Source organism: Typopeltis vanoorti, chromosome 6, assembly GCF_054136105.1.
Source record: "Typopeltis vanoorti isolate ZY-2024b chromosome 6, IOZ_Tvanoo_1.0, whole genome shotgun sequence".
Lineage (NCBI taxonomy): Eukaryota > Metazoa > Arthropoda > Arachnida > Uropygi > Thelyphonidae > Typopeltis > Typopeltis vanoorti.
Window position 1 is genome coordinate 124,382,478 of NC_143554.1, and position 13,124 is coordinate 124,395,601.

The following is a 13,124-nucleotide window of genomic DNA, read 5'->3' on the forward strand; positions in this document are numbered from 1 at the left end:
AGATAAAAGAGTTGCAATTCCATTCTATAAAGCCTAGGATTTGAAAGAGATAAATTAACTGTGGAAAAGGTACAGAGGGGAATAATAAAGATGGCTTCAGGACTGTACAATATTAGTTATGAGGAGAGGCTGAGAGAATGTGGGCTGCAGAGGTTGGTAGATAGAAGGAGAGGTCATATAATTAAGACTATTTAACTGTTGAAAGGTGGTTACAGGGCTGACAATGAAGAGTTCTTTCACTTGGTGGAATAGGGAGAAGGAGCAAGGACAAGGGGCCATCCCTGGAAGTTACAAAAAGAAGCTGTGAGCAAGAGAGTGAGGAGTGGTTTCTTTGCATGGAGGATGGTTGAATCATGGAATGCATTGCCTGATAGAGTGGTGAGAGTACGAATGGTCAATGAATTCAAGGAGTGGTGTGATAGACTGTGTGTTTTCTAGGAAGGGCCTTCCATGATGAGTCTTTTGACTTCGTGGAGGCCTGAATCATAATAATAATATATCATGCCTTGTCTTCAAAATATTTAGCAATGAAGTGCATATACAACCCAATCTATCCCTCATGGAAATTTTTCAAGCCATTTTATGTCTCTGATAAGTAGAGTAGCGTTTCCAAATCAGGTGATAAAATTCATCTCACATTTGAAGACATTCAGAAACCTCCATACCCACAGAGAAACTTGAATCCATGACCTACTGGTTGGAGACAGAAGACACCATCCATTCAGCAAATCAAGATTGTGAACATGGCCTTTATATAGTTTCTAGGATGAAATGTCAAGCTCTGCAAGAACACTTTCCATTAATCTCACCTAGTACTCAATATTTCCAAGATTGAAATCACTCACCCTGCATTTCCTCTAATTATTATTTTTATTTGATACCTCCATGGAGTCCAAAGCCTCATCGAGGGAGGGTACCTACTCTACAACTCTCCGTCTCCACCACTCATCCTCATTCACCCACCATCCACCAACCCATCATCTACACCAATGCCATCTACTGTCCACCACCACCACCACTAGTATTTTCACAGACAATTACAAACATCCATACCCACAGCGGGATTTAAACCCGCAGCCTTTTGGCTGGAGAATGGATACACTAACCACTCGGCCAACCAGGCAGGCAAAAAATGTAATCTTATTATTATTATTACATAACACCTCCAGAGAGTCCAAAAACTCATCGAGGGAAGGCAGGAGGGCACCTACTCCATAACTCTCCATCTCCACCACTTCAGCAACCATAACTACCTTCATCATCTACATCAACACCATCTACCGCTAACCACCACCATCACTAGTATTTTCACAGACAATCACAAACATCCATGGTGGGATTCAAACCCGCATCCTTTTGGCTGGAGAGCATATACGCTGACCACTCGGCCAACCAGGCCAGCAATGTTTCCGTATCACTCAAATATCTAGGCCATCAAATCAGTCTGCGGTAATTAATCCCCTATGCAATGGAACTATCACTCTTTATTCTTACTTGTCAGTGTCCTCATTATGCTAGTGATTTGTTCGGCAAACTTTGCACCTCATGGAATATGAACATTAGTCCCTATGCATAAACACTCTCAGATCCCTCACTTCTTTAACCTTCCTTCAGGAGTTCCTCAAGTATAATGCATCTCATTCCAGCTTTTCTCTCTCTCTCTCTTTCTCTTTTCAAAATGCATGATTTTACACTTAGTAACATGTATCTGATGCAGAGCTTATAGATTTTATCTAAACAAGTTGCCACAAGGTGCTTTGACCTTATTAAATAAAAATCTCTGGATGAGAGTAAGATGTAGAAAGTTTTTTAACTTGGGTATACTATGTTAAAGATACCAAGCAATTTTATAAGCTAGGTTTTAATCCTTTTTTCCCAAGTGAAGCAAACAGACAAATAAATCAAGTTTGCACTTGAATGGAGTTCAAGTCTGAGGCAACTCATAGTAAAGGTGGAGTAAGCTCCGATCACTTTTCTTAGTATTTCCCCCTAGTGCAAAGCACATCATGGTAACTTGTTTAGGTAAAATCTATAAGCTCCGCATCACTTCAACCTTGGCATTTATGGGTCTGGCTCCCACTGAAGAGACCTCAATAAAGGTCGAAACCGGTCTTGGTAGTGGCCCTTGTCTTTAATGCATAGCATCATACATCTCTGCAAGGGGATGTGCTTTGCATTAGGAGGAAATACTAAGGAAAGTGATCGGAGCTTACTCCACCTTTAGTACGAGTTGCCTCAGACTTGAACTACATTCAGGCACAAACTTGACTTTTTGTCTGTTTGCTTCACTTGGGAAAAATGGATTAAAACCTATCTTATAAAATTGCTTGGTATCTTTAGCATTGTATACCCAAGTTAAAAAAACTTTCTACATATATATATACACAGGTATCCCTTGCTTAACGCGGATTTGATTATCGCAGCGAAATAAATTGCGGCAATCCCTTGATATACGCGGCAAGAGTTTTGATTAACGTGCCTTTAAATTTATCACACAAAATCATGCTCACGCACGAGGCTGCTAGCCTCGTCGTCATCCAAATTTTCTTAATGATCTGTGTGAGAATGTGAAAGTTTTATATTTCCTACCAAATACAACATCATTTCTACAACCCATGGATATGGGCGTCATTGCAAATTTCAAAGCCTATTTTCTTACAAAGACATTCTCAAAGGCAGTAGAAACAACAACAGGAGAAAATGCGATTACGCTTCACAAATTTTGGAAAAAATTTAACATTAATCACGCAATTGAGAACATTCGTGACTTGTGGGAGCAAGTGTCTTCTAGTTGCATAAAAGCTGTTTGTAAAAACCTTCTGCCAGAATGCGCTAATGACTTAGGTTGTTTTCAAAATCCTGTGGACAATGGGTCAAAGAAATCGTTGCAATTGGTGAAGACCTCGTTTTTGATGGTGTTGATGCAGATGTAAAAGAATTATTGGATTCAAATTCAAAAGATTTCAGTGACAACGATCTTCTTGAAATTGAACAACGCACATATGAAGACAACGAACAAATAGAATGTGAAGATCAGATTCCAAAGAAAATAACAGTCAAAGAACTGGATGGAATATTTCGCAGTTTAGAATCGCTTAAGCAGCAAGTAATGGATGTAGATCCAGATGTTAATCAAAGAATGCTTGTTTGCCGAGGTCTGGAGAGTTATTTTGCTTGTTATGGTAGAATTTATGCCGATAAGAAAAAAACTAAAACTGTTCAAACGACTCTTTTTAACTTCTTTTGATTAAAAAACATTTCAGTAACTAATGTAGGTACAAGTATTTATTAAACATTTACTTTGCATTCATTTTTTATCTTTCCTAAAAGAGTACCATATAAAACAAACTATTAGTACAGTAATCGATCAGGGACGAATTGTACTTTTTACCATTGATTATTAGATTTGATTTGATATACGCGATAACATCGTGGGATTAATTAACCGCGTTAATCGAGGGATACCTGTGTATATATAATTTTTTTATAAGGTCATAATATCACCCAAGAAATATTATAATATTTCTTGGGTGATCCAAAGTTTATTAATGCTGCATTTTCTTCCGTGGATATTTTCAGCTGCTTCAATAACTGTCCTTGAAAATTGTTGCTAAGAGGTATAATGATCAACTTGACGAGTCATCAGTTGACAACTACAACTACCTCCATGGTAGTTGTAGTTAATGAGTCAAGTTGTAGTTTAAGTATGGAGAGTTTAGACTCCCTTTGGTAATGTGTTTCATTGACCACTCCAAAGCTTTCGAACATGTGAAATTGTGGGAAGTAATGAAAATAACGGGTTCTCCTGAACACATTATCAGGCTGATAGGTAACTAGTACAGTAAATAAGAATAGCTGTTGGATTAAATAACTAGCTTCAGGAAGTTAGGGAAGGATGCTTACTTTCTCCTCACCTGCTTATTATTTATGTCGATGACATCATGTATGTTGCATTTAATGAGCTTAAAACAGGAATTAGGATTGGTGGCAAATGGATCAGCAGCCTGTGGTATGCTTATGATACAGCACTCCTTTGTAATGATGGGAAAGAAATAAGATGAATCCTCCTTACCAGAATTAACGAGATTGGCAAGAAGGACTTAAATTCAACCCTACGAAAAAAAAAAGATAATGATTCTTGAAGGAAATAGACAGTGAAGCTCCTGAGAAACAAAGGTACCTTTATGGAGAAATAATTCAGGAAGTCAGCAAATTCAAGTACTTGGTATCCATCATTCATGTGAAGAATTGCTGTTCAGTAGACTTCAGAAGAAGGATATGAATGACTAAAATAACAGTCAGACTTCTCTGAAACCTGGAAGGAATCTATACCTTCAGAAACGAAGCTGAAACTTGTTGATGCAGCTGTTTTTTTCAATAGCAATGTGTAAGTGCAAAACTTTTAATCCTTAGAAGTCTGGTTGGAAAAGGATAGCTGCTTTTCAGTATTGTTACATGAGTCTGTTGAAGATCTCATTTACTGAAAGGTAGAGAAATGGATTGTAACTGTAATGGCTTGGTAGGACCTTAAGACTATTTAAGAATATTGGCAGAAGAATACCAAACTAGCTTGAGCACACTGAAAGAGTGGAAGGAGAGCGTCTCAAAGCAGTAAGTGAAGGTAAAGTTCCTGGAAAAAGTGACAAACTCTCAATGAGATGGGCAGACAATGTATCTCACTGGCTGGCCTTCAGAGAGTTGGGGTCTCCAGAAAAGCATGCAACTGGATCACCTGGTGAAAGCTCGTGTGGCACACATGTCCTTTCCAAATAGTCATGAGCACCCATATCTGATGATGTCTAATGAATCTATAAATGAATAGCAAAGACTAGACTCAACTCTATATTCTGTCCTTTTTTTTTCTTTCTTTTGGATTTCGACATCACTATGAAGCCACATACTCTGCTAAGTGCAAATGTTTATATTTTTTATTGTGAATAGCTAGCTATAATGAATATACTTTTGATATCAGGAAGAGAAAAGAAAAACAAAAATGGTTGAAATAAACAATGTAATAATGTTGTCTCTTCAGGAACAAGAGTTTCTGTAGAGGTAATACTTTTGTACTAGGCTGAGTGACACTGGGTTTCATCAACCTCATGGTATTGTGATACATCTCATACATATTTCTCAGCTTTTCATTTTCAAAGTCGTTCTATCTTTGTGAAGAACATATCCTGAACAATGTGTCCCTGGCTTGCAGAGTGCTTTTTTTGTAGATTGGAAAGTCAATAAATATCCCTGAACGAAGGCAATAGCAAGTATCAGAACTTCTTTCAAATGGAACTCGAATTTAGTGGAATGTTGTAAGCACATAAAAAAATAATTAAAGAGCATCTATATAGCCCATTGGAAGTGGCATTTGCATCATACACTAGGCCTCACAAAGATAGACTTAAGTTCAAGTCTGGTCACTGACTACAGGAACTCTTTCTGTCTTCCTTTTGACTAGTTTCGGAGTTAGTCGATCTGGCACAGGCAAGTGGGTTTTTACATCCTGTAAACTCAAGAAAATCGACCATAGAACCCACATTATTTCAGACAGTAACATTTCCTGTTAGGGTTAGGTACCATGAGACAGCAGCACTTGTTATCCCATCTCTTCATCGGTTGCCACTTATAATTTGTGATAGTCTTGGGCCAGCTATCTCTGATTGGCTATTGGGGGAGATTGAACTGTCCACCCAATCTCCAAAAGCGAGTTAGGGTTAAAAGGCTCGCCTGCTTCGTTTAAGGGAATAATAGGCATTAGGTGATTTATTTTATATTTTATCAAGATAATGCCAGCTTGGTAAGGTACTGCAATTTAGAAAACAATTGCTAATTACTGTATTATTTCTATCAAAATAAGGTATCATGGAATAAATCAAAAGAAAAGAAAAACTAAAATTGCAAGAAAAGCAGACCTGCGATTAGAAATATTATTTCAGCAGGAAAGATAACAAAGGCTCTTTACTCCCGTAAAGTATAAGAAAATCTTTGCATAAAAATTGAAACTTGAAATATTTAAAAACATGACTGCAAAAATAGGATAAACTGAAGGAAAATGGAATCCAAGGTAAAACGTTTTAACAGTAATATCATAGATGTTTCTGAAATAATTGCAAGGAAAGGAAATAGAGATTTTGTGTGACGAATAAGGTGTTATTATTATTATTATTATTATTATGTGTAGCTCAGTGGATGTGGCGTTTGCACACCATCGCGCTAGGCCGCACGAAGGAAGTCTTGGTTTCGAGTCTAGTCGGCGACTAGAGGAAATTTTTCTAAGCCTTTTTTCGACCGGTTCCCGAGTTAGTCGATCTCTGGCACGGGCAAGCAGGTTTCTCCTCCCGGAAACTCGGGTTTTTCGTCCTGTAAACTCAAGAAAATCGACCGTAGAACCCACATTATTTCAGACATTAAATATATTGTGTTAGGGTTAGAGACCACGAGATGGCGGCACATTTGAGCCGTCTCTCTTCACTGCGTACCGCTTAATTAGTGATAGCCTTGGGCTATCTGTCTCTGATTGGGTACCAGTGGAGATTGAACTGCCCACTCAGTCTCCAAAAGTTAGATAGGGCTAAATGGCCTCGCCTACTCCCGTATATATGGGAATAAAAAGGCGTTAGCTGATTTTTTTTTTTTTATTATTATTATTATTCAGGCCTCTATGGAGGCAAAAGATTCATTGCGTGAGGTCCTTGTGTTTCCTCCTAGGAAACACAAAGTTTATCAAGACTCATCGTGGGAGGTCCCTCCTAGGAAACAAAGTCTATCATACCACTCCTTGAACTCATTGACCATTCTCGCTCTCACCACTGCATCATGAAACGCATTCCATGTTTCAATCATCCCCCTCCATGCAAAGAAACCACTTTTCACAGCTTCCTTTCATAACTTCCAGGGATGGCCCCTTGTCATCACTCCTTCCCACTATTCAACCAAGCGAAAGAACTTCCCAGTGTCAACCCTGTTACCACCTCTCAACAGTTTAAAAGTCTCAATCATATCACCTCTCCTTCTTCTATCCACCAAACTCTGCAGTCTACATTCCCTCAGGCGATCCTCATAACTAACATTGTGCAGTCCTGAAACCATCTTTGTTATCTGCCTCTGTACCCTTTCCACAGTTAATTTATCCCCTTCAAATCCTCGGGACCAAATTTGAGAACAATAGTCTATGTGTGGTCTGATCAGGGTCTTATACAATGGAATGATAACTCTTTTATCTCTGCAGGTCAGCATTCTTTTCAGTATTGCAACAATCCTCTGTGTTACCTTCGCCACCTTTGCAATATGTCCCCTGAATTTGAGGTTTCTATCAATCATCAACCCCAGATCTCTGGTCTCTCTTACTTCCTCTAGTACAACTCCTCAAATAGAGTATGAATTGTCCCAAACTTCAAGACCTCACATCTTGCTGTATTAACCAACAATCCCCCATTCATTTGCCCATCTGTCTAGTGTATTGAAATCCTCTTGCAGGGCTACCACATCTGCACTATTACTAATAACCTTTCCCACTTCACATCATCCGCAAACAACCGAATATCCCCCTGCGATCCACTGACAATGTATTGATATAAAGGTTAAACAATATAGGTCCTAGTCAAAACAGCCAATTCTGAATCCAATTGACCAACCTGACATTCAAACCCATGTGCTGCAACTTAAATATCAGCTTGTCATGTGGTACTCTGTCAAATGTTATATATTAAGGATAAGAGAAGCGAAGAAATTTAATCTATAGTTATAACAATGTTTGAAATAGATAGCGAATTGGTTAATACACTTATATTGAAAGTCTATATGCCAGCATCTGATTCCGAAGAGTGGAATGGCACAGGAGTAGACTTAATAATAGAAGACTTCATGGATCGAATGAAAAGCAATAAGAACTTTATGGTACTGTGCGATTTCAAAGCGATAGTTAAAACAAGGAATAAGAGAAATTTTGAAAGTGGTATTAGAAATGGAAGAGTGCAAAAAAAAAAAAAAAAAAAAAAGATGCGGACATATTTAGAGAAAGAAATGTAGTCAATAGTCAAAGAGCCTATGTAGTAGAAGCTGGACGCTTACTCAGTGGAAGTAGCGCTTTCACTCCATGGGCTTGACTTCATCAAGGAAGACAGATTAAAATTTAGTCGCCGAATGGATTTTAATCCAAGTACCGCTATTGCGCCACTTGTTAGTCGTCTCTTCACTGTTTGCAGATTAAATTAGCGATTCCCTTGGGCCAGTCTCCACTGGTAGCCAATCAGAGATAGCTTGCCAGCTATCTCTGATTGGCTAGCAGTGGAGACTGAACTGCCCATTCAATCATCAAAAGCTAAATAGGGTTAAAACGACCTCGCCTACTCCCCTTGAATAAAATATTGATTTTTTTTTCAAATCTTATCAGTTATAGCTCAGTAGAAGTGATGTTTGCACTCTACAGCGCTTGGCCGCACGACGAATGGCGTTCGAGTCTAGTCGCCGACTAGAGGAACTTTTTCTAAGCCTTTTCTCGACCGGTTCCAGAGTTAGTCAATCTCTAGCATGGGCTAGCGGGTTTTTCGTCCCGTAAACTCAAGAAAATCGGCCATCGAGCCCACACTATTTTCAGACATTAAATATATTGTGTTAGGGTTACGGCCACCAGATGGTGGCACTTACTAGCCGCCTTCTTCACTGCGTACCGATTAATTAGTGATAGCCTTGGGCCAGCTATCTCTGATTTGCTACCAGTGGAGATTGAACTGCACACTCAGTCTCCAAAAAGTTAGATAGGGCTTAAAAATGGCCTCACCTACTCTTTATATGGGAACAAAAAGGCGTTAGCTGATATCCTTTATACTTTTTAATTTCCTCAAAGCAGTCTATGTAGAAAACCTTAGGATTTATGAAGATACCAACTGGCAAGCAGTGATCATAATCTGCTTGTCATTAAGTGCAATTTAATCTTCAAGCAGTTAATCAGAACGTAATGGGAAGGTTTTAATATGAATAAATTAAGCAATAGAACTATAAAAATGTATATAAAACTGCGGAGGTTTTTTTAAATTAACACTAAAAATCGTATGCTGTCTAATTGTGCATACGCTCAGCAGACTATGATGCCAGTGCATTCTGTGTTAATTGTACCTATCCTCAGTGAGTTTTCAGTTTTCAGAATGAAAAGCACGAGTTTCTGCAGAGAAACCCTCTGCTCCATATAAGATACGCTAATTAATTAACTGGCTAACTCGTTTCAATTAAAAGGACTTGTAGAGTTTCTCTGTGTCCTAGACGGAATTTGAAGCAAATTTTCCCAACCAAACGTCTCATGTCACAACTCCTCACGATTACTCTACACTTCCTTTTGAAATGTTCCTCTTTATAACTATAGGAATGCAAATATCAACTTTTCACTAGGCAGAAGTACCTTAATTTAAACAGTGAAATCGATGTAAAGTTGCATATGTTGACCGACCAAGAACACACTGGAAGACCTGTTTCTGCCTGTCAGTATTCTTCTCATCGTTTCATTTTTTTGTAATTTTAAACATATTTGTAATGTATCCCCTGAAATACTAATTCGGATTATCGAGCGATCTCTTTCTGTCCCATAAAGTATTTAGATTCACAACCGATATTACAGAAACATATATATACACTGCTTAGAAAGAAGTTAATGGACACCCCCATGTGCAAGGTGTGTCATGGGTTTCTGTAGAAACACATGTGGAACTGACCGTTATCTGTTTCAGCACGACCGTGGGATGCTACAAAGGATAATATGTAAAAACCGCAATCCGTCTTCCGGAACGTTGAAACGGAGTTCCGAGCATTGGCTGAAACACGAACCTGCACAGAAACATTTGGGTCACACATCCACTAACGAGAAGATAGACAGGTGTGGATGTGGCAGATGCCTGTGAACATCTCTTACAAGAGTGCATAACCCCAAGTACGAAATTTTTTGCTGACAGTGTGATGGTATTGACCTGTTTTTCCTGGTTTGGTCTTGGATCTTTGTTTGTAGTGCCACAAAGATTGAACTCCTGAGGAATATGAACATTGGGGATAATGCAATCTTCCTACTTTGTGGCGTTTTTTCAGAAGTGACCATTATGTTTCAGCAAGATGATTAACTGTGTCATTAAACTGCTGCTCTAACTGCGTGGTTTGTGGACATAACATCATCACACTTGACTGGCCTTCCACAGAGGCCTGATCTTAACCCTATTGAACATCTGTGGGATGAACTGGAGCTTCGGGTGTGGTCAATGGGCATCCTCCCCAGAACAGTACAGGACCTTATTACATGCCCACAGAAAGAATGGTCAAAAATCCCCATTGATCGCTACCATGCACCTCTGGAAAATATATCCCCTAGGATTGATGCACTCATCATATCGAAAGGAGGCCCCACATCTTATTAAGTTGGGTGCCATGGCTGTTTGTTCCTCACAGTACGGTCCGTTAGCTTCTCTCCAAGCAGTGTACTTGCTTTTAGTTCCCTTGAACGAAAACTAAATACTTAAATGATGAAGGCTTCATTTCTGTTCTACTTTCTACAACAAGATGATTCCAGTTTACACTCAGTTGGCAAAAAAATCATGAAAAGGAAATTTTCATTATTTCATTGTTCACGCTGCATTTAATCTTTATTTTATTGATTTTTTTGGCATTTAGATTGAAATGGTTTATAAATTTTCATTGGAATAATTTCTTTTTGTATTTTTGTGCGTAAGTACACACACACACACATATGAAATCTATATAATAATTGATGCCTGTGTATATATAATTTGTATTAATATATATATATAAAGATATAATTCAATTGAAATAAGTTTATAATTAATATTTCGTTTAATATACTGTATGTTTATATATATTAAATGACAAATGTCCGTAGGGCGGTAGATGGCGTTGATGGAGATGATTCATGGTGTAGTGATTGAGATAGTTGTGTCTTCCCGCGATGAGCCATCGGACTCCTTGGGTGTCAAGATTGATAATAATAATAATAATAAATTTTGCTACGTTAATTTCATTTACCTCCGACAGTTGCTATAAGAACAAAAAATATTGTTTTGAAGCATGGTAAGATATTTTAATTAATGCTTCTGTCAGACAATAAAATAATACTATAGAAGTTACTGAAGAATACGAAATATTAACTGCAACTCGTGAAGCTTTTATTTCGTTTATTATTATTTTTAAAGTGTTCAGCAAAACTTAAAAAAAAGAATATAAATGGAAGTTATTCAAGAAGTCGAAGAAAAATTGGACTCTGATAGTACGGCTGACACCAAATCTACAAGCCAGCAAAGTTCGACACGGAAAACGGCAGATCGAGAAACTCAGTACATTACTTTCCGAAAAATAAAATACTGTAAGTAATTGATTATTGTTAGCATAGATTCAGATATTCATTTATTCATTGAGAAAAAAATACACACCGCGATGCGACTGTAGACAATGGTGTTTCAATTTTTCAAAAGGGGTTATCCTGAAACGATGTTCCACCCCTGGCTAAAATGATTTCGGTTAAATATGATTCTCTAGCAGAAGAGTTTTATATCTGGATCACTTGTAGCCTTAGTGCTAGTGGCGTATGGGAACATATGGAAGCTTATCGGCAGCTGAAATGGGACCTTATGATTTATAAAGGGCCATATAAGTTATGAATAACATGCTAATTATACTTAATCTACCTTAATAACGATTTCCTGTATACATATTAATAAAAATTTTCAAGTCACTTATATATTTGAAATATATGAATGAAACATTTTTAAAATATTTCTTTATTGAGTTTGGCACATAAGAAAATATACATAAATTTTATATCATGAATTCAGCCGTTTCATTGCCAATATAATTCACATCTATGAGTGTATGATTTGTTGATTTAGCGCCTTGGTGTCCAATCCCATCGCCACTAGCCAAAACAAACAGAGAAAGCAAAACAAGATACATGTACCCAAACAAGAAAATAACGCGCATGTTATTACTCCCCATCTCGATATTATTTGCCGACAAATAACAGGAATATTTGTGGGTATTCACGCTAGTGGTAAAAAAGGCCAAGGATTTTGTGGCAAATTGGTGCTTCTGGTGTCGTAAACGTAAAATATGTACAAAATAATTGAGATCTTGCTTAAAAAATTCCTTAATAAAAATAATACTTTTATTACGTGTACGCGTAGGTCCAGCATTGTTTCCGGTCATGAGAAGTACTAATTTGAATACTCTTGGGTACCTAAGGAAGTTACGCTCTCCGCATTTACATTGCATCTATTCAACCGTTGTGAAACTTTACGGTTACGAGGAACTGTAATTTTTTTTTTTGAATCAATTGATGCTGAAAAAAAGCAGTGCCGGTTACCATATTATTATTACTATTTGACACCTCCAAGGAGTCCTTGGTGTCATCGTATGAGGGCACACTATCCCGTCACACAACAATTCACCATCTCCTCTACTTAATCAGGCTACTACACAACGCCACCTACCGACCAACACCACACACCACCTCCGAAGTATTTTGTGTCTGTAAATTGCGCGTGTCGTGTTGGACGATTTACTTGTATACTACGTGAAAAATCCGAGTTTCCGTGAGAAAAACTTCTGTTACCACCTTTTGAGATCGGCTAAGTTATCTCCAATAGAAAAATCGCCATATAAAGATTCCTCTCTTCATGCCTAGAATCGAACTTAGGTCTTAATATTAATGATGATAAGTGTTATGTCTATGTATGATTTTCTTTGTTAAAAAAATAAAATATTGTGAATTAAAATATAAGTAGTTTTTATAATTACGAATAAAATTTTATTTAATAAAAAGATAATCCTCCAACGCCTTTTATTCCCTTATTTTCTCTAGGGAGTAGAAGATGCTTTTTTTTTTTTTTTTTTTTTTAACCTTGTCGAACTTTTGGAGACAGAGCAGCTAAGATAACTGGCCCAAAACACTCCATATTTTTAATACAGCATGTAGTGCAGAGATGGCTGACAAGTGCTGCCATCTTGTTGTCCCTAATCCTAATACAATATTTATTGTCTGAAATAGTATGGGTTCTGTGGTCAATTTTCTTGAGTTTATGGAATGAAAATCCAGAGTTTTCTGGAGGAAAGAAAACCCACTTGCCCATGCTAGAGATTGAATA

At 37.6% G+C, this 13,124-nt stretch overlaps 1 protein-coding gene across 3 annotated transcripts in view; it reads left to right on the plus strand.

The window, feature by feature from the left end:
• Positions 1-10,942: 10,942 nt before the first annotated feature.
• The window catches only part of LOC150105905 (tetraspanin-11-like), a 191,111-nt gene continuing 188,929 nt past the window's right edge, over positions 10,943-13,124 (plus strand). For 2 of the 3 annotated variants that reach the window (XM_090393664.1, XM_090393667.1), the window contains exon 1: positions 10,980-11,347. In XM_090393664.1, the coding sequence (XP_090249790.1) occupies positions 11,209-11,347 (139 nt within the window). In that variant the 5' untranslated portion in view covers positions 10,980-11,208. Of the gene's footprint in view, positions 11,348-13,124 lie in introns of all 3 variants that reach the window. The other variant, XM_090393666.1, reaches the window with a different exon arrangement.